The sequence below is a fragment of the Coffea eugenioides genome, chromosome 4 (assembly GCF_003713205.1).
Source record: "Coffea eugenioides isolate CCC68of chromosome 4, Ceug_1.0, whole genome shotgun sequence".
In the NCBI taxonomy this organism is placed as follows: domain Eukaryota; kingdom Viridiplantae; phylum Streptophyta; class Magnoliopsida; order Gentianales; family Rubiaceae; genus Coffea; species Coffea eugenioides.
This window is the reverse complement of record NC_040038.1, coordinates 14,167,812-14,190,435: the sequence shown is the minus strand read 5'-3', so window position 1 is coordinate 14,190,435 and position 22,624 is coordinate 14,167,812. Positions and strand designations below refer to the sequence as shown.

The 22,624-nt window shown below is 34.8% G+C and overlaps 2 protein-coding genes across 2 annotated transcripts; both read left to right on the top strand.

The window, feature by feature from the left end:
• Positions 1-825: 825 nt before the first annotated feature.
• Positions 826-11,956, top strand: LOC113769098 (probable serine/threonine-protein kinase PIX13). The gene is made up of 7 exons (XM_027313576.1): positions 826-1,450; positions 4,343-4,762; positions 5,615-5,940; positions 10,418-10,553; positions 10,657-10,799; positions 11,336-11,459; positions 11,640-11,956. Exons 1-7 carry the CDS (start codon positions 826-828, stop codon positions 11,954-11,956), a joined length of 2,091 nt encoding a protein of 696 aa, XP_027169377.1.
• A 1,424-nt stretch (positions 11,957-13,380) lies between these two features.
• On the top strand, positions 13,381-21,302 carry LOC113767606 (protein EXECUTER 2, chloroplastic). Its single transcript, XM_027311759.1, has 11 exons — positions 13,381-13,854; positions 16,556-16,672; positions 16,752-16,817; positions 17,574-17,680; positions 17,773-17,854; positions 18,384-19,085; positions 19,387-19,513; positions 19,654-19,820; positions 19,900-19,974; positions 20,794-20,886; positions 21,014-21,302. The coding sequence occupies exons 1-11, from the start codon at positions 13,465-13,467 to the stop codon at positions 21,113-21,115; spliced, it is 2,028 nt and encodes a 675-aa protein (XP_027167560.1). The 5' UTR covers positions 13,381-13,464; the 3' UTR covers positions 21,116-21,302.
• Positions 21,303-22,624: the final 1,322 nt, after the last annotated feature.

Sequence of the window (22,624 nt, the reverse complement as noted above, 5' to 3'; positions counted from 1 at the left end):
TGAGGCTTTTTGGACTCTTTTACGTGTGGAGCAATTTTCTCCGGCAAGTCCCCCTTTTTGAGCACTTTTTAGATCTCTTTTCTGTAGATAGGTCCAAATATCAAATATAAATATATATTAACAATTTAAAACATTATTTGGCAAGGATAAAGGGGAAAATTAACAATAAAATTACTAACAATTAACACCCTATCACATATTATTTTCTCTAAAAATTATTATTAAATATGAGAATCTATAATAAACTAAAATAATCAATTGAGAATAAATCCTTTTTTTTATTTCCCCTTTTCATTCATTTGTACACCCTTTCCACCTTTAATGGTGGGACACAAGATTTGAATTGTAAATTTGATAGTGAAGAGAGTTCTAAGAACCCTAAATAAGTAACAATTGGTGAAAAGATCTTTTTAAATTTTTCTTTCAATAGAGAAAGTAGGGAAATGGCTTGAACACAATGATCTCTTAAGTTCTAGAACTTCAATCTTAACCGTCAAACTAAGGCCTCCTCAACGAAAAATCAAGTCTTACTAATTATAACAAGAAACCAAGTCAACTGATCCGAAGTCTTATTATATTAATTATGACAAGAAACAAGTCAACAGACCCGTCGAAGACGTGTTGAATCTTGAATTGGTGGAAGAAAAGAATATTCATTTCCATCAATAAAAATAAAAAATTTACCCTTTTGCAGCTAATATAGCACTAGTAATTTCGTGGTAAATACATGTATGAAATAGGATCCCGATATCAGATTATGAGAATCATGATTGCAACATGTCATTAAAAACCTTGGACCTAGTACTAGGATATTGATGATCAAGAATGGCAGAAGTATACGACAATTGGGAAAGGCTAGTCAGAGCCACTCTTCGCCGAGAGCAGCTTCGACAGAGTGCTTTTAGGACGCCAAGTGATGTTTCTTCAGCATCCTCATCAGCACCCTCATCAGCACCTTCCCCTATTAATTTTGCTTCCCCTTCTGCCCAATTAGTGTCCTCTTTCAAAACCTCCTCCAGCTTACCATTAGTTGGTAAATCTTTCACTTATCATCAAATCCTCCAGGCCACTGATTACTTGAGTAGCTCAAATTTCATCAAGCACGGCCGGTCTGGGGATCTCTTTCACGGTGTTTTAGAAGGTTGCCTTCAGGTGGTTGTCAAAAAAGTTGATCTGTCAATGTCATCATCTGGAGAAAAAGAATCATACTTGCTAGCTGAATTGGAGTTTTTAGACAAGGTTTCTCATGCTAGATTTGTCCCTTTTCTGGGGCATTGCTTTGAGAAGGCGAACGACAAGTTTCTGGTTTACAAGTGTATGCCTAATAAGGACTTGTCTAGTTCTTTGTGTTCTAGGAGCATTGTCTCAGATGGAACTAATCCTGATAGCCAAAAATCAACATCGTTAGATTGGGTTACGAGGTTGAAGATTGCAGTTGGAGTTGCAGAGGGTTTGTATTATTTACATCATGAATGTGTTCCAGCCCTTGTTCATAGGTAAACCCAAGAAAATCTTCCATGTTAGCATATTCCCTTCTCAGCTTTTCTAGCTATAGTACCTTACATAATTAAAATTCTGATTTATAGGGACATAAAACCTAGCCTCCCCTGAATTAAATTAAATGAAACGTGAATTTGACATGCATATGATCGTATTGGACATTTACTTCGTCCGCATACTTTGCACTGATGGTGAAGCAAAGGCTTTTGGTTTTGGATGTGAAATCTTATCATATGCTGCTTTTGAATAATTATTTCTTTTTGTTCTTCTTTTACTTTTTTATGTGTCATTTTTTAACTCTTGACCGTTCCATGATGGGATTGACTTGTCATTTGGCATGATTCTGTTGTCGGACTCGTTCAAGAAATGTTGAAGCTCGCAGTATACTCATTGATGAAAACTTTGAAGCGCGGTTAGGGAGGCTTTCTGAGGTCTGTACTGAGAAAAAGGAAAAATATCAGAACATGATTTCAAGGTTATTGCAGTTGCAAAAGTAAGTATTTTGTCTTGTGGTGAAACTTCTGATTACTTGATGTTTTTGTCATAGTTCTAATGCCCGAGAAATGCAATTTTGATTTTAATGTTTGGCCTATCTGCTAAATTGGTCTCTAATGTTTCACTCAAAATAAATTTGGTAAAGGTAATTTATGAAATTTCCTTTTTTTTTTTTTCTTGTTTCTCCTTTCTATTCAAACTTAATGTTCCCACGATAAAGATTTAAAGTAACTATTTTAATATTTATGTATGTCGATAGATTTATTGAATATTTCAAATAATTTTATAATATACCTATTTCATTTGAAACTTAATATATAACGAATTGCAATCCAAAAAATAAAATTTATTAGATTGTCAACTTAATTTCCAGTATATACTATATTGCTTATAAACTTTAGGGGACATTTAATTACGTGTTCAATAATCAATATAAGCGAAAAGTGGTGGAACCCGTAATTAAGTTGAACACGTAATTAAATGTCCAATTTGAACCAACCATACAGGCGTAAGGAAGATGTGAGAAACTAGTGGTATGAATAGATAAAATCAAGAAACTAAAGAAAAGGAAGGAAAAATAAGTTTAATTAAATTTTTTAGTACACAATTAAAGCAATTTCAATCTAATTCGTTATCACATTTCATTCTAAAACCTCAATATCTTGAAAGTTAAGAAACTACATAATATTTCAAACTGCAATTAGTGGTGGGAAAAAAAATTGTAAAGTAAAAAATGTTGACTAACGGCAAATTAGCCACTGAAGGCTTGGTACAGTATTATATTTTTCCCTTCAAACTCAGAGGAGAACATGTACATTGACACTTTTTCGAACCAGAGATGCTCAATAAATTCATTTATCTAACCCTAAAAGGAAACTAGTGATGTTACTGGCATCAGATTCTTTATTCAAATGAACAAACTCAGCATTATGTTAATATATCTATCATGCCCTACAATCTTATGTATCCTTATCGAATATATTGCATATCTGAGTTTTATTACACTACTCTTTCTTCTATTCATGCAGGAGCTCTGAAGGGGGCGCTTCTGGTATGCAAAATTGATTTCAGTATAGTTCAGTTTTTTTTTTTTTTCAAATTTTCCGTATAGTTCACCACCATCAGCCCAAATGGATGCTTAAATTTTTTAAGAAACCCTAAATTTTTAGAATATAAATAATGGGATTTGATCATTTAACCTATATCCAAGTAGAGTTTTAAATCTTTGTTGATGGCCAACTACCAAGTAGTTGGTTGATCTTTCTTTATACTTTCTTACTTGAAGGTGTAGGTAAACGCACTGATTTCAAAGTCAATCTCCCTTAATGCGCTATAATTCAGGGAAGGAAAGAAGCATAAGATAGTTTGTGGACCATTAAGATTTAAATTCACTTTGCACTTTGCATCCTCAATTTTAAGTATCGACATATAGCACTCTAATCTTTTATATCTATCCCATTTTAATCCAACGATTAACCGTGTTAAGAGAATTATAGGAATTTTTGTCCGTGCACATCAAAAACCTATCAGTTAAGCCAGTTAAATTTCACTTTGCACTTACAAACTTTTCTATTTTGCTATTTTGTACTTTTTTATTATTGGCTTCTATTTTGTACTTCCAAACTTTTCTGACTTTGTTTTCTTCCATGGTTACAATTTTTATTTTATTTTATGTGCAATAGGCATACATAGATTTTTATATGATGTCTCACGCCTTATCACCATCAAATTTATAAATTTACTCTTGCAAACCATTTTTCATATGTGTGTCTATCTATAATGGCCACAATATTTCCATAATCATGAAAAATAAATTTATCATTTTGACTGAGGCAAACTATGTCAAATATCAGGTAAAAGTCTACGTACATCTTTTGCAGATTTAAAAGGTCTATAAGAATATATTTAAACCAAATTGAGGGTGCAATTTGTCAAAAAAGCAAAGCAATATTGGGTAATAAACTAGGAATACAAAGTAGAATTTGAGAGGCTGGTGCGTGTGAACATTGATAGTAAGGGAGCAAATTAATTACCTATGATTAGTTAGGGGTGTGCAAAAGTAGCATGAGTCCTAAAGTTGAACCATGAACCGCAAGAACAACGTTGAACCAAAAAGAAGAAAAGATTAGTGGAGTAATGCAAGAAAATTTAAAACCTTAGAATATATAATCCGTCCTTTACAGAGCACTATCACCAGTTAGCTTTATCACTTTTAGGCTCAAAATTCTGCATTTGCTTAACCCCACCTATCATGCTTCACAAGAAAAGTTTTCTAAACGTTAAATAACATAAAGAAAAGCATAACATTAGCGATACTTTTTGTCTAAATCTTCTCTTAAATGACCAGGTGCAACGAATGCGATGTGTGCCTATGATGTTTATTGCTTTGGAAAGGTTTTGCTTGAACTAGTCACAGGTAACCCTGGTTTGGGCGATGGCTATGATTCCAGGATCAAGGAATGGATGGAAAACGTACTTCCTTACATCACTACATATGATAAAGAACTCTTATTGAACATTATGGATCCATGTTTAGTTGTCGATGAGCATGTTTTGATTGAAGTGTGGGCAGTGGCAGTAGTTGCAAAAGCCTGTCTCAGTCCCAAGCCTTTGGAGCGCCCTCAAATGGCATGTATACTCAAGGCTTTGGAAGATCCTATGTCGGTAAGGTTATCTACTTATGAAACCCTTAGGATCGATGCTCAACTTGGCTTGGTATGTTCGGCTCTGGTGAGCACAAGAATGACCGAGGGAGTATCTGTATTAGGTAGGTTGATTGAAGATTGAACTAGATCTTGAGATTCATGCAGTTTCTGTTTCTGACCAGACCTGAATCTGTTTTTAATTCATGCCAATGCCTGCTTGATGAAACTATTCTTTGTGATCAAGACTGGAGACCATTGGGCTTTTCTATTTTTTTTCATGAATAGTATTCACTGTGGTCTTCATGTGTTTACCGCAATTCTTTGAACATATATGTGAAAATTATCAGCAATAGTCAACATTTTTTGCTGCGTACATGTCTTAGCATGTTTCATACTGCTGCTTTGATCGAAGTTCAGTTATTTTTTTGCTTAGTCTCTTGCCTTTTTCTTCTTCCTGTTTCAAGAGCCTAATCATGATTTTCAGATGATCTTTTTTTTTTTAAGTTACAATAGATGATAAAACATAACTAGATGAGGATTCAAACCAGCCCGGTCGCTCAAACCCTCCCATAAACTAGCATAATCAAACCAAACACTCTTGTATTCAAACTTGTTTGTTTGTTTGACGAACTTAAATTGTGTTTAACTTTGACTTTTTTTAATTTGTATTATTTATTTATCCAAACGAAATAAAAACGAGTTTTTATTGAGTCGAACTCAAGTAATATAAACTCTGTATGTACAAATTTCAAATAATATGCTAATAACTTGAACTAAATTTGAAAGTTAATGGAACACAAAATAATGTTCATGTTTAGTTTGATTAGTTAGCAAACTAAATTCAAACGAATTTTAATCAAACTAAGTATCAAGTAACTTGATTCGCCTTTCAATCCTACCCCACTTCCAAAATTGCAAAGATAGCATCATTGGTCCATGAGAAAGGCCAATAAACTAAGTATATTTTGGAGCAGGTACATCACAGGCAAACGCAAATAGAACATCTTCAAACAACAACATTGTGGTATCTAACAGCCGAAGTTCAGCAGCTGGTGGAACTGAGGAGACTAATCCACACGGAGTTATCTGGGACCTGCCTAACTTAAGGATTTACTCTCTCTCAGAGCTCAAGGCTGCAACCAACAATTTCAGAAGTGATAGAGTGCTCGGAGAAAGTGAATTTGGAAGAGTATACAAAGGTTGGCTTCATGAGAAGTCCACATCAAAGACTGGCAGTCAATCTCTTGTTGCAGTTCAAAAGTTGAAAGCTGAAAGTCTGCAAGGATTTGTAGAGTGGAAGGTAATACAAACTCGGCTCCTAACTAATCCTTTAAAGTCTTTCGGATTAGTTTAGCATGGTCTTTCTTGTTCCTTCGCAGATAACGATCCAGTCACGTGAAAAAAAAAAAAATTTGGAACATAAAAGGCTGGAGCATTGCTTTTCCTTCTTGTGATGCCATCTCTCTTGAAATAATTCATTTTAGGACAAGCTTTCGGTGTATCATTTCCAAAAGGTCAAAATAAAAGGATAAATTATATTTTACCCCCCTGTGATTTAGTATTTTTCTACATAACCCCCCTATGATTTCAAAAGTTATACATAACTTTCTCATAGTTTGGATTAAAGTGTCAAAGTAACGGAAATGATCATTCATAATGGAACCTTTAAAAATGTTAAAATTACCCTTATAAATACATGACACACTTATCCCGTATGGCTTTATGTTTTACCATATAACCCCTTATGGTTTAATATTTTACCATATAACCCCTTTATGATTTTCAAAATATACACATAATCTCCCTTGGTTAATAAATAATTTTCAATTTTACATAAGGGTATTTTTGATATTTTATATGACTCCATTACAAATTATCATTTCCGTCACTTTGACGCTTTAATCCAAACTATGAGGGGATTATGTATAATTTTTTAAACCCATAGGGGGATTATGTAGAAAAATACTAAATCACAAGGGAATAAAATGTAATTTACTCAAAATAAAAAGATTTGGATGTTTATATATAGGAATTCATGGAAACCCAAAATTTACTGTATTCTTGTCACAGAACTCATGAAAGTCTGGATTTATTTATAGAGGCAACTATGAATCCACCATTCAAGGGTCCTTACCTTCAATTATCAATCATAGGGAGAAAAAAAATATGTATGATTATAACTTAAAAATGTGATTTAGGTGTTAATAAATATCTATTAGAAAAATTCTTATTAATCTACTACAAGAAACTTTACTCATCTATTAATATAAGGATAAATTTTTTATATATTAGCACTATATACATTAGGAGTGTGCAAAATCAAAACATTTCGATTTAGCGACCAAATTCGAATTGAATTTGGAATTTCGAATTCAGTAATTCGGTAATTTGGAATGGATATTGGAATATTCGATTTAGAATTAGATGAAATCGGGTTTAATTCGGTAATAGGATTTTTCAAATAGGAAATTCTAATTTCGAATTGTGAATTCGAAATTGAAATCAAAATCGGAATTCAAAATTCTTATTTCGATTTCAAATCCGTTTTTCATATATATATATATATATAATATTTTTATATATATGTAATATAACATTTATATCATAATAATAATTTTTATATTCTTGAATTTGGTAATTCAGAATTTCTATTTCGATTTCAAATTCGTTTTCATATATATATATATCTATAATATTCTTATATATATGTAATATAACATTTATGTAATAATAATAATTTTTATATTCATAAATTCAGTGAAATCAGAATTTACCGAATTCCGAATTGAATTCGAAATGAATTCGAATTCGGAGTTGGTGAATTCCAAATCGAATTCGGTCGAAAATTCTGATACAAAAATTCTGATTTTAAAGTTTCGAATTACCGATTTCGATTCCGATTCACACCCCTGATATACATTAATGAATTTAAATACATTTTACATGTAGAAAAAATTAATTCTTAATATAATGCAAAAAACTTTACCGCTTAAGGTCCCCCCTAAAGTTTTTTATCGGTAAAGTTTATTTATCGGTAAAGTTTATTTATGCAAAAAACTTTAGGGGGGACCTTAAGCGGTAAAGTTTTTATTCCCAAATACTTAATACTAGACTTCTTTATTTATCGGGACTGATTGTCAAGGGCAAACCCGAATCCGAACATATCCACTTGCACATGATTCGGACAGCATTATGGGTGGGACCAAATGCGATGTCTGCCATTCCCACTATCACATTACAAACTTCCTCGGTCATGGAAATTTTTTTTTAAGTACGAGGCTTAAATTTAAAATTTTCCACTTACACTTTATTTCTGAATCATTCAATTCATCATTATCAAACTATGCATTTAAGTCAAATGAATAGTGTGACAGTTGATTTCACCAGGTTTCAGGAGCATTATACGAGAAACTAGTCAAGGCTAGCATGTGGCCTCTTCATTGAGAGAACAGTCTGCGACTAGTGAATTTATTTGATCATACTAGGACTAAGCGTCTCTGATGCTTGAAGCATAACATAAATTTCTTCTGCAACATATTCATAATCATGTTATTTATGTCAAAGTTGGTTAACCTGTTAATAAATGAGTATGGTATGAAGTCATGATGCAAATGGTTTTCCTTTGTCCTAACGTCTATAAGGTTTAATTTTTTTTTTCCAACAAACTAAAGGACCTGGCCCCACTTCAGACCCCAATTCTTATTCGGGATGTTGGGTTATTCCTCATTTTTGTGACAAGACTCGAACACTGGATCTCGAGTGTACTAACCCTTAGTGAGACCAACTCGGCTCCCTTGGAAGGGCCTATAAGAATTAATTAACTACTTTCTAGTGATGCTTCCTAATGTCAATATTTTGAAATTCGGACCGGTAAGTGAATGGGCCGACTATTCGGTTCCAATCTTGATCGGGGTTTCGACCACTTTCAAGCTTTCTCATTCAATCAGATTGGACCATGGACAGTTCATGATTGAATAGGTAGAACCAGTCGATCCGATCCATTTTTCAAAACACTGCATGAGGTTGAATTAGTTATAACCATCACTGACACAACAAAAGTAGCTTAGTATTCCCTCCGTCCCACTTTAATAGTCCTGTTTCTTTTTTCACACAGTTTAAGAAAAAGTAGTTAACTTTGTTGGAAAAGTAAATTTAGATTGTTATTTTCTTAAAATACCTTCACATTAAATATGGTACAACTTTATGGGAACTTGAATTGATGGTAAAAAAAGAATCAACTCTTATTAAATGGGATAGGTTTATAGTAAGAACTACTTATATTGAATAAGGGTATTTTAGGAAAATTAAAATACAACTACATTCTTCAATTGGAAAGTGGACTACAATTTGGGACAGATGAAAAAAGAATACATGACTATCAAAGTGGGACGGAGGGAGTATTAATTTGTCATTTCATGCATGGCACAACTAAAAGTTATAAAGGGCATAAAGTAGTTAGTAGTATGGAGTAGGCCTGTCAACGGGTCGGGTCTAGACCCGGATCCGGACCGGATCCGTGAAATTATTGCGGGTATGGGTAGGGATTTAATTCCGTTTCCCGGATCCGGATCCGGATCCGTTTTGTCAAACAAAAAAACGGGTTGGATACGGAATATAGTATTCCGACCCGTATTAGATCCGGATCCGGATATAAATGAATTAATAATTTAAAAAATATATATTTATCAATATAATTTGATTAGGGTGATGTATTTGAATAAAGTCAATTTGATTTCTTTTCTTAGTTGGTTTTTCCTTTGCATTAGTTAGAAATTAGTTTACAAATATATTTTTGTCTCATTTTTATTAGAAATTATAAATTTTGCTAAATTTGTTCGGGTAGACCTGACCCGGATCCGAGACCCGCCGGATCCGGATCCGGAACATAGAATAAAAGACCCGTCGGGTAAACGGGTCGGATCCGGGTCCGGTATAGTAATTCGGGCCCGGATCCGGAATAATGAATTCCGGCCCGAACCCGACCCGTTGACAGCCCTAGTATGGAGTCCTTAAATTATTTCAATTGTCAACCTTTTGGCTATCATATCATATATTTCAAATCTCAAATTGGTTCCTAAATAATAAGAAATATCAAATTTGATTAATCTTCAATTCATTTTTGCTGATAGATGTGTCAAATTTTATTCTTAGATCCATCAGTTTTAATGGTGAAAATAGTTTGAAGGATCAAATTTTAACACTTTAATTTTGAGAGGTTAATTTGAGACTTGAAATAATTGCGAGGCCAAAAGTTGACAGCTAAAGTAGTTTAAGGGCTAACTAGGTAGTTTACCCTTTGCCCTATATCGTTTTGGATCCACACGGTGAGAAAAGCAGGAACAACTTTACTCAACTCGTTGCTTGTATTATGAATTACACACCTTGTGACATTATAAGTGTCCCACGGATTAATTTTTCTCTAACGTACAAGATCAATTGCATTTGAAATTTTGCAGGCATTTCCCACATCATAAGGCTACATAAAGTTCAAATTCGTGGATTAATTTCAAATAAATAAAATAAAGTAGCATGCCAAGTTCAGTTTTAGAACCAGGAAGTTGGTGGATTCAATGCTTGGTTTTTCCTGAAGAAATAGAAGTTTGCTACCATATCTTCTGCACTTCTACTTAATAGAGGAAAGAAGAAAGATGCATGGTTGAGTTTGTCTGAGATATGCATATGACTCCTCCTACACATGATTCCTGATGAAATTTCATAGGGTTTCTGTTTTAAGACTTTCTCTAAGTTGTTTCAAAAGTTTCTTCACATTTTTGCAGACAGAGATATGCATGCTTGGAACGCTTTCTCATCCTAACCTTATTAAGCTCCTCGGTTATTGCTGGAAGGGTAAAGATATGCTCCTTGTCTATGAGTATATGCAAAAGGGCAGCTTTGACAACCACTTATTTGGAAGTGAGATTTTTACCCTCCTTTAATCTTGGAACAGCATAGCGTCATATCTGAGGTAAAAATCTGCCATTCCAATAATTTCTAGCTGTTGGTTTTCTGTCTTTAGGGGGTTCTTCTATTCAACCACTTCAATGGGATGCAAGGCTTAAAATATTAATTGGAGCGGCTCGTGCTCTGGCATTCTTGCATGCAGTAAAGAAACAAGTTATCTACAGAGTCTTCAAGGCCTCAAACATATTACTTGATGCTGTAAGTCACACTATTATAACACGTCAAATTTTCTTAACTTATTTAGTAAAACTTGGAATTTAATTAATATCGATATACTATAAAAATTGGAATTGAGACAGGTACGATCAAGTAGTGTTGTTATATTTACGCGATTGAATTGGTGTGCATGAATAAACTTTACAAGTATAACAAAGTTATATATCATATTGTTCAAAAAGTATAATAACTTGACAACCGAACGAAAATCCCAACGGCACCTATCCTTACTCCCTAAAAACTTTACTTGCCAAATTAGGGTTCCGTTTGGCAAGTGAATTTTTTGGGTATTTGTCTAAAATTTTACTGTAACTTACTGTAGAAGTTTTTAAAAATTTTTTTGAAGTGTATAGTTTAAAAACTTTGAGAAGTTTTTTGAGATTACTGTAGTTAAAGTTTTTAAAAAACTTGTAGCAGACAAACTTGACAAAAAACTTGTCTGCCAAGACTTTGAGGTTACACCCTAAGAAGCCTCATTCCTTTTTTTTTTTAACGTGGAACAATCTTTTTCTTTTCAGTCTTACAATGCCAAACTATCAAATTTTGGCCTGGCAAAGATTGGTCCCTTGAACGGTCAATTAAATGTAACAATACAAGCAGGGCGAACACTTGGTTATGCTGCTCCCGAGTACATTCGAACAGGTAAAATCACTCTTAACTCCTAAGTAGACCTCTTGAGCCTTCAAGCTATTCATACGGCAGTAGTAAAATTGCTGGCAGTAACTGAGCTAAAAGTTTTGAGTAAGCTGGCGGCTTAGACTGTCTGAGCAAAGATGCCAACTGAATGATCATAACACAATATTCCTCATTCTTGTGTCCCAGGGCAGCTGTGTGTGAAGAGCGATGTGTATGGTTTTGGTGTTGTATTGGCCGAAGTGTTAACAGGTTTAAGGGCTCTGGACACTTGTCGTCCGAAGGGGAAACACTACTTGTTTAACTGGATCAAGTGTCAGTTATTTGACAAAACGAAGATAGAGGGCGTAATGGATTCTCGGTTAGAAGGCAAATACCCAATAAAAGCAGCCGTTGGCGTGGCTAAGCTTGCTCAGAATTGTCTTGCTTTTGATCCTAAAGCCAGACCATCAATGAAGCAAGTTGTGGATGCACTAGAACACATTATTGCATCTGTTAATTATTAGCCAAAAGAACTGAAAGGTCAAGCACCTTATCTAGTATAGTTACAGAAACAAGGACTTCTGGGCTGATCTCTTAATTATCAGTAAATTTTTGGAGATGAAAATGAGTCGCTTGTGCTCATGTTTCTGTAAAATGTTGAGAAGATTTCAACTGTTTGATTGGTTACTGCACATTTGCACCTGCTATTTAGCACTGGGATGAGGATCGATGATGCTTTCAACAGTTTACATAAATAAGATTTCAATTATTCTAATTGTACTTTGGTAAATCGAAAATGCCTCTACCTTGAGAAAAGTTTACATGAAGATAACTTGATGAACCTTGAACCTGCTAAAATTGGTTATATACATGCATGCCATATGCAAAAAAGTGAGAACTTTTTTAGTTTAGATTACAAATGCAGTAATTTGGATATCACAAGAACGAAGGGGAACAGCATTGATGTGGTAAAATTACTCGAGGAAAGAACGTAGAGAAGCCTGCAAATTGACTCCCACCATGGAAATTACTGGTCCTTAGTTTTGGTCCTTTTGGATCTATACAAATTACAAAGACGAAAGGTACTGGAAAAATTTAAAAAAAAAAAGAAAAAAATGCCCATGCCAGCTTATTTATTTATTTGGAATACTATTTGAACCTCATTGAACCCTCTGGAAACTCCTTAATTGTTTTACTAGTAAAAAAACCTAAGTTGCTCAAACATGAAGCTTATGTTCCAAGTTTATTTTCTATAAAAGGAAATCCCTTTTCTAATTACATGGTGAAGAAATATAAAGTTGCTTGATATTTATTGTAGTTGTCTTTGGTGCTTTTCATCTTAGTTTCCTGCAATAACTAAAATTAGTCAAAGGGTGAGCAATGTCGTAAATTCTTTTTCTACCACCCAAAAATTTATAAAAAAAAAGAACATCTGAAATTGTTTCAATTTAATTGCACAATTTTATTAGGGCGAAATTCAGGGATTGGTATTTAGAAAATACAATTTTTTTGACAAAAAATTCAAAGGTTACAAACAACTCGTGATTGAAATTAATGATAACATCTGAATGATATGTGCATGTATATATGTATGGAAGAAAAAAATGTTGATTTAGCTTCTTCTAAACCTCAATCTTTGAAACTGAAACAAAAAAAGAGTTTTAGCTCCTCGTAAAATTCTTTTGCTATTAAAAGTATTTACTACTATATTTCATCATTGTATGAAAGAATCCATAATAATTAGAAATTAAAAGAAAAAAAATGAAGAATAGAGACAAACTATAGAACCACCGCAAAAATATCCATTGCGACCCATAAACAAATCTAAGGCCTCCTGATTCCTGATCCTGACCCTTGCTCACAGATTGGACCACATGAACAAAGAATTATCCCAAAATTTTATCCTTAATTCCATGCCATAAAATCCATAAAACCCGCAAGAAACTTCCCTCATTCTCCCATTTTTACACACACAACACACAGTGGCACACACACAGATATCAAGTGCTGAAAACCTCATCCAGAAACAGAGATGGCTGTGGCCAACACTTGGGCCACAGGGCATTCTTCCACTGTCCCAATTCATCAATTAAGGCCAACCCTTAATTCTTCTTCTTCATCCTCATCATCTTTGTCAGAGCAGTTGATATTTGCCAAGAATAATAAGAAGTCTATTAGCAGTCTTAATTTTTCAAGAAAAGGGTGGTTGTTCATTGGGAAGAACAATAAGAAGTCAAGGCTTTATTGCCTTAGCAGCAACAATAATGATGAGGGTTCTTCTTCTTCTTTGGCCTCCTATACTGGATTTGATGATGAAAACAGCAATAATTCTCCTCCTCCAGCATCAGAATGGGATTGGAATTTGTGGGTTCGCCATATTTCAGAGATTGAGCAAGCAGAGAGCTATGCTTCTGTGTTAAAGGTTGGATTTTTCTTCAAATGGTTGTACCCGATATCTTTACTCTTTGGGTTTTTCATATCATTTTTTTGTAAAACTTTAATTTTTGTTTAGTGGTTTGTAGGTGGATTTTAAATTTGTAGTAACAACAATTATAGGTTTATTATTATTTTTAGTATTTGATGTCTATTTGTTCATACTAGCTGTTGAGAGTTTGGGGAAAGCTGTTACTGTTTGATGGTAGTGACCAATGTTCAGTGTTTTGATGGCTAAAGTTTTGTTCTTTTGCGAAATGAAAAGGGGAAGTTATAGGAAGTTATATTTGTAATTAGGATTTTGGTTGTTCTGTTTGGGAAGATGTTTTATGTCTCTTTTCGTACAATTATGGAAGATAGTGAACTATTGAAAATGATAGAACTGACTATAGATTTAGACCACTTGAATGAGAGCTGCTGAGATGTTGTAGTTGAAAGGTTGTTTTTACAAGTAGTTCCTTAGTGGAGTTGGAAGCTCAGGTTTCTTATACAGGTAGAATATTACAGAGCCCATGGCTTGCATTCGGGAGGACTTCTGGAAAGCAACATAATTTTCTGGTTTAATGTTTTCATGGCTGTGGCTGAAAGCAGTCTTGTTGAGAATTGGTCTGATTAGTTTCGCTATGTTTATTAGTTTAAAAATGTGGAGAGAGAGAGAGAGAGAGAGAGAGAGAGAGGACTTAAAAGTTCATTCAGATTGAATGTAGGGAAGAGAGAGTTATTTTCTTCTCTTTCTTTTTTGTTTTGTCCAATGAAGAAAAGGAACAAAAAATAAAATTGTACAGGATGTTCTATATAAAATCTGATTGCCACAGATTCTTTCCTCAATTACTTTCCAGTTTTGGAAGGATAAAATGCGGTCTTGAAGATTAAGTCTCATGCTCCCTTCTCTCCTCTCTTCTCTCCGCTTTAACATCAAGTGCAGTCTGTTCTCTCCTCTCTTTCGCCCTTTCTTTGTAATTGGTTTGTCATATTTTAGACGAGAAATCTATGGGGTGCAAGGAAAAGATCTTGAGTAATAGCTAAGGATAATGTGCTGATGCTTACATTCTTGGACTTGAATCTTCATGCTACATTTATATTTTGGATAAAGCTTGTGTGGAATTAAGCAGTTGTTTTGTTTGACTCAATGTTAAGGAATCATCGCTGACAAGTCTTGGCTTTTGGAGAGCATGCTGTTCCATACAGCTTCTTTAATCAAATTGGAAAGCAAAATATTTGTTTTATGCTAGAATTCATTTGTTGTTTGGCTTCGACTTCGAGAATGTTGCATAAAGGATGGTATGATCTAGCTTGTTTAGCTGAAAAGAGAGAATTTTGCACCTGCTGAAGTTTGGTTTTCTGGCACATTGTGTTCTTAACATCTCATGTGATCGCCAGTTCATAAACATGTCCAGTATCTTGGTAATGAAGTGCAACTTTCATAATTTCACTGAGTCAATAAGATGGAAAAAATTGGAATAGAAGAACTCAGAAAACTCCTACTTTAATTTGGCAGAGAACTCCATCTACATAAGGCGTACTGAGCAACTTTTAAGTTTCTTTCTCATGTATAAAGTGGTAGGGGTGCAGGATGAGAAAAAGGCTTAAGGGACGAAGCATTACTTGTAAAGTTGGATGCCCTCTTCTTTTGAAGTCCAAATATGTATGAATAGACTAATAGTTTATGAGTTGAAAAGCGCCTGATATTCTTTTCTTTCGAATCCTGTACCAAGATATACTGTGAAAAGGGGTTATGTGTCCATCTCTTTAATCCTCTTTCTGAGCTAACTTTTTAGAGTCTAAAATCTGTAGCTCACAATTCATATTGATTCTTAGTTTAAAATATAATGCACCATTGAATAAAGGAAGCTTCTAGAAGTCATAGCCGCATCATGGTAGAGTCATTAGATGGCTCAACCTTTTGTCCTTGACAAAAATGCTATTGTCCTACAAAATTGGACTGTTGCACTTCTAGTATTAGTTATTACTTTTTAATAGAAAATGATGTGTCTTCAATAAAGTGGCTATTCATTTGTTCAGCTGTGACATTAAACAGAACTAAATATTACAGCATTTCTATTGTTCTTGACATATCTGTGCAATAAACTAGCTTTTGCTATAGATGAAATAATGTTTTAGAAAATTTTAAATTCAGTCACTTATCAGTGGATACCACAACACTATATTAAAATGAAGATGTTTTATCAATCATCCCACTCTGACTCCCTGCCTCCATATCTAACCCCCAGAATGTGTTCCAGGTCGTTGGTTTAGCAGCCAGAGTTCTGGCTCTACGGTAGCTTTTTCGAGTCCACTTTTCTTTTTTGTGATTTCTGTTTGTGCTTGATCATTCTAAACTTTCCTGTTTCCATTTAGAAATAATATACTTGAGTTAGTTTCCTACCGCATTTCTTTTGTCTAACTGTGCAACTTTGTGCTGATGTTTTACATTCTAACTGTAGCAAAAGGTTTGGAAGCCTTCTAGTGAATCTGTTTGTTGCTGATAATAGTTCTTAAACAAGAGCAGTGCCGCATGGGATTGCAACATGTAAACATGGTCATTACCATCTACTTGATCTAGATATTCATCTAATAGGCATGAAATCAGAGAGGCAAATCAGAATTGAGGCATGAATTACTGACATAGCAACTATTTGTGGTAACTGATACTTGAAAGTTAATTGCTCTGCATCGTTGTATATTCGCAGTTCCAACTAGAAGATGCAATAGAGAGGGAGGACTTTCAAGAAGCTGCAAAGTTGAAAACAGCCATTCGAGAAGCAACATTGAAGGATAGCATTGCTGAAATTATGTCAGAATTGAAGGTAAAAGAGTAGTTTAAGCTCAATTGTCAGTCATGCAGAGAATTGGATATGAATCTTTTTGCTTTCTGTTCCTGTATAGAATGCAGTAGATGAAGAGCGCTACCACGATGCTTCGAGATTGTGTCGTACTACGGGAAGTGGACTGGTAATTCATTTGTCCAACAACCTCTTTTTAGCCCCCATTGTAGCCTCAATTGTCGCTTCTCAATTTTCTTTCTGTATATGGGCATGCTGTGTACTTGCTTCTTAGTTTTTCTTTTTCCTTCTTCTGATTTCCTTATTTTGGTTCAAAAGTTTTTACTTTTGCCATTGATTTTTTTTCCTTTTAATTGTTTACTGTTCAAAATCTTTAGTAATTGGCCAGTAAATATACTCATGGAGATGGCTTAACTAGGATTTTGCATCTGATTCATTTGTTTGAGGATATTGACACAGGGATGTTGTTACAAGAGGTGAACTGGGGTATTATTGACTATCGGAAGATCAATAGTAAATCTTTCTGGTCCCAATTTCAGATTATTATTCCTTTGGATGAACTCAGGATAGGCAATTGTCATTGAGATTGAAAGATAAATCTCAGGAATTGCTTCTTAGGGGGATATTGGTATAATATATGAACCATGGAATTCTTATGGTGATATCTTGTTGCTGTCTCTTCCTCCACAGAAATGTTGGGATTTTTGTTTTCTCCATACACTTGAAGCAATATCGCAATTGACAGAGAAAAATTGGTCCAGAATTGCTTGCAATTTGTTTCTCTCTCTCTCTCTCTCCCCCCCCCCCCCCCTCCTAATTCCTAGATGGGATTGGGTTGAAATCGAGAAATAAATTATTAGGAACCTGAATTATTCCTATTTATTACATTCTTTTCTTCGGAATATTCTTATCCTTCCATTTTCAGGTTGGTTGGTGGGTTGGCTATCCAAAGGATTCTGATGATCCCTTTGGCAGACTGATTCGTATAACTCCTGGAATGGGCAGATTTCTTGGAAGATGTTATAGTCCAAGGTAACATCATTGAAGAATGGTTAAGGCTGCAAAATTTTCCTTCTCATTTTTATCTTATTTGCTGAGAGACTAGTGATAATTGGTGGCTGCAGACAACTTATCAATGCATCTCCTGGAACACCTTTATTTGAGATTTATGTAGTGAAAGATGTGAATAACACATACAAGATGCAGGTAATTTGCTTTGTCTGTCATTCTTGTGATAAGAATTCTCTGCCATTAAATTATCCATTCAAACTGTTGCTTTGAGTTGAAGATGTCTATGTCTGGTCGGTTCTTAATGGTCTTATATTTTATCAAGTTGACCCTGTCATAACCTAGTTTTATCATCATGCATTATGTTAAACGTAAACCTAAACCTGGCAATCTGATGTCCTTTTCATGATGTTTGCAGGCTATACATGAGATTAGAGTTTAATAGTTTGCACTGATCTTCTGCTTCATGTCATTGAATGCTTTATTTTTAATTTTTTAACAGAATTTTTAAGTGCAGGAATTAGTGTGCTTTTGAATTTTGATATATTACAAGTATGGGGGTGTCCTGCTCAATATTTCTGAAAATTTTTTCTATGAAGGGGAAAATGAAATTGGGTTGGTGCTTGGCAATGCCAAGGAATTGTTTATTGTCCTTAAGCCTCGGACTGCGTATTTGCTGATATAGTCATTTACTATGTACCCCTTGCAATATTTTGCATCTCCACAGGTAGTATTCCTGCAACGAGTCAAGGGAAGTGGAGCAAATTCAAGTTCATCATCTGATTCTAAATCCACTAAGGGTCTCTCAGCTGCTGAAATTGAGAATGCATCAGTTGTTGATGTTGAAGCGAATGAGAAGGAAGCTGAAAAAGTTGATGAAAAGAGCATAGAAGTTGAGGAAGCTGCTGAGGAAGGAATACGAAGTGTGATAAATTTTCTCAAAGACAAAATTCCGGAACTGAAAGTGAAAGTGATGAAAATAAATGTCTCAGAAGAGGTAACAGAGGATGGTGATGTCAAGCGGTTGATGGAAGAAGACAATGAAAATGCAATTTCAGCTGAAAATTCTGAAGAGGAAGCTAGTGATTTGGGTGGTGTACAACCGGATCAAGTTGCTGCTGGAGAAAATAGTGACACAGTTGATGAAGGAAAAGATTTAGATTCAAAGCTTTTCATTGGAGGAGTTTTACACAATAAAGAAGACATCTCTACCAAGGATGAGTATGTTCGTGTACCAGCTGAAATTAAAGACATGGAAAAAGATTCTTTTATGCTACATATTTCCAATAGACATCAGGATGATGATACAGAAGAAAATATTGCCTCCAAGGTCAAATTAGCTGCTGTTGCTGCAGCACAAGATGTTTCCAAACTTATGCCTCCAGAAGTGGCTAAGGCATTTTGGAGTTCTGATAAATTTTCTTCCAAGGTACAAATGGAAAAGGTTGAAAAAAATCCTTTCATTTCCAAGATTGAGAAACTGATTTAGCCAAAATTATGTTGTAGTTTCTGCTAGAGGTCCTAATGTCATTTAGTTGAGAAGATCTGGATCTTGTCCTTCAAAAACTTTAAAAGTGTCCATTTGTTTTTACTTTTTTCTTTTGATAATGGTTTGCCCAAAGTGCACTTGTATTGGAATCAAGAAAATTTCGTTTTGGTGCTTATTGGGTGAATTCAATGCCAAAACTACTTCTCTGTTGATAACGTTGACCAAATTGTTGTTTTTGTAGATTTCAAGAGATGTACGTGAAATAGTCAAGCTTGCTGTCAGTCAGGCACAGAAGAGGACTAGATTATCAGAGTACACAAACTTCAGTCGAGTTACCACCTCTAAAGGTGATCTAGATCCATTTGATGGTGAGTCTCTCTCTCTCTCTCTCTCTCTCTCTCTCTCTCTCGGCATGAGTGTATGAATGCTCTTTTCTTGTTTTCCTTGGGGAGGGGGGTTGGGGGATAAAGTTCATCCAACATAATCCCCAATTGTTCTTTCTGTGCAGGTCTATATGTTGGTGCTTTTGGACCATATGGTACTGAGGTGGTTCAATTAAGGCGTAAGTATGGTAATTGGAATGCCACTAGCACTAAAGAATCTTCGGATATGGAGTTCTTTGAATATGTTGAGGCAGTAAAGCTAACGGGGGATCTGAATGTTCCTGCTGGCCAGGTATACGCATTTCACATTTGTTCCTGTTTATGTTTTATCAGCTGGATTGCCACTAATTGCGAATCTCCTTATTCCTTAGGTCACATTTCGTGCTAGGATTGGGAAAGCAAGTCGCATTTCTAATAGAGGAATGTATCCCGATGAATTAGGTGTGGTAAGTGTTTGTTGCTAACAATCTCATTGTCTTTTCTTCTTTTTTTTTCTTCCTTTTTTCTTTTTTTCTTTTTTCTTCATTACTGCACCTGGGTATGAGAATAATGTGCACGCTTTGATGGTTTCCTTGGCTGTTTGTTTTCTTTTGCCTGATTTATCCGGGTACCATGCACGAGTGTTGGAATTTTTTTACTTTTACTTCTCTCTAGTTACCTGTTTATTGAATGTGGAGTTATGGTGGTTTTATCCAGCTCTTGAACTGATTATTTGATAAAGTTTATCTTTTTATTTGTTGGTCTTTACATTATTCGTCTCTATATCAATTTGAAATTCAACTTTGTATCTATGATCACCAATTCTTTTAGACACTGGTAGATACTACTATGTTGTTACTTGCTGGGAGGATTTGGCACTCCTGTACTAATTTTATTCATTAGATAAGGCTCTTATTGAGAATGTTGCTCCCAGTCTGAACGTTTTGAGCGCATATCTGGTTCTTGGCATTTTTTTCACTAGAATGCTACTATCTTAAGCAAATCATCCCCACCTCCACCCACACACTCCAACCGTACCCCTCCCCTCCAAAAAAAAAAAAAAGGAATAAGGGATCTGTGGTTTTTCACCATTTTGGAAGGAAAAATGACCTCGGAGGTTTGATTTAGATGTATTTCTAGAATTAGTTGCGTGACATTGTAAGGCACTACCAAATACATGCAAAGTCTAGTATTAAGGTTGGGGTGCTTTAAATCTGAATTATTTGAATCTTTGTTCATATAGGTTCCTGATAAGACTAAATTAATTGACTCTACTATCTATCTAGGTGGCCAGTTACAAAGGTCAAGGAAGGATAGCTGAATTCGGGTTCCGAAATCCGAAGTGGGTTGAGGGGGAGCTTTTACAACTCAATGGCAAGGTAAGGATGACTGGTTTACTTTGTAAATTATTGTTTTGCTTATTCTTCATGTCCTTCTTATTTTTAGCAGCTTGATGGGATTCGTGTACTTTTTGATACAACTAGTTTTGTTCCTTCCTTTGTATAGGGCATGGGGCCATATATTAAAGGTGCAGATCTTGGTTTCCTCTATGTTGTTCCAGAGCAAAGTTTTCTTGTACTTTTCAGTCGCTTGAAATTGCCCGATTGAGTCATAATCATGGGGCTTAGTAGTACTACCACTTGATACAGAAAAACTCCGAGAAGAGTTTCCTTCTTTCTTGGCTTTTGTTGAGATGTTGAGACTTCACTTTACCCTGTGAGTTTCTCTGAGAGCATTTTCCGAAGCTCTCTAGCACTTGGGATTTATTATAATGTCCCCTCCTCTTCCTTCCTAATTCTGGTTAATTTTCTGTGGTTTTTGATCGATGGTCGGTCGGGTTAAAATAAAAAGGTGGATGATAACTTAGACAATAGTAGAAGAATGGTAAAAATTGTTTTCCCTCTTTTTTTGTTGCAAAAGGTCCAATTGTCTGGAATACTTTAGTGTTGATGAGTGATTCCTAGTGTCTAAGGGATGTTCTTAGATGAAGTGGATTATGCTAAAGCATGCAAATTTCAATAAGAAGATTTGTTCTGGAGGTGAAAAGCCCACTTTTCAAGCTGTTTCTCTTAGGGCTTTGTTGGCAGCTTTTCAAGCATATAAAATCTCTTTGGAGTCTAATATGAAAAGTTAAGATGGCAATGACATTAAGTATGATTGTTCATGCTAGCCACTAGGCCTTTGGCCTGGTGGTGGTGGTGGTGGTCTCACCAATTTGCCACTATATGTGGCGGCCTTAATTGGTCTTTTTCGATGGAGTTTGTACTCACATCGAGTCCCCCATCCCCATCTCCTAGACTAGGCTAGATTAGATTATAGAAATCCTATTGTTGCGAGAAAAAAAATTGATTGTTCATGCTAAAAAAGATTTTGTTTTAGATTTTTCAAAATGATGAAAATGATATTCGAATTTACGTTACATCGGGAAAACTTTATGAGAAATTTTGAAGGCTTGCAGATTCTGGGATTTAAAATCTTGTGAAATTTCAGATTCTAGATTTTGATGTAAAAGTATGGATATGAAACTTCATAATTTTTGGAATTGTTAGTAAATATAAATCATATCACAAAGTCACACCTGTTATGCAAGTTCTTTCTAACATGTGAAGGTGGGAATAAGTTTTTGCCTCATTTTGACGCAATTCTTTGTTTCAAGAATTCTTGATCTGCTGCAGAAGCATAACTGCACGATACTCTAAAGCCCACCACTCTTTTACCTCACACCTAAAGGAAATATGGACCACTTTTAACACATGAAAAAATTGTCAAGGAGTGGAATACATGCTTTTAAATTTTTTAAAGGCTTTTATATAAAAAGTAGAAACTTTTAAAGATTTAATATAACAACTAGAGAGATGGAGAAAATGGTAGTAAAGTTACTCAAACATAGAGGCTTTTGATGCATGGATTGTTATAAACAATATATTGAAAGCATTTCTAGAAATCTTTTGATGCCTCAATCTTTTCTAGATAGTGCCTTTTGTTTTTCTTTTCAATTTTTCTATTTAGTTCTCCCGCTCTTTTCAAAGGTTTAATAGTTAAGAATGCTTATTTTTGCAATATATATCTCTTGCATACTAACGCTGGATTAGCAAATATTTGATGTACTTTATCTGG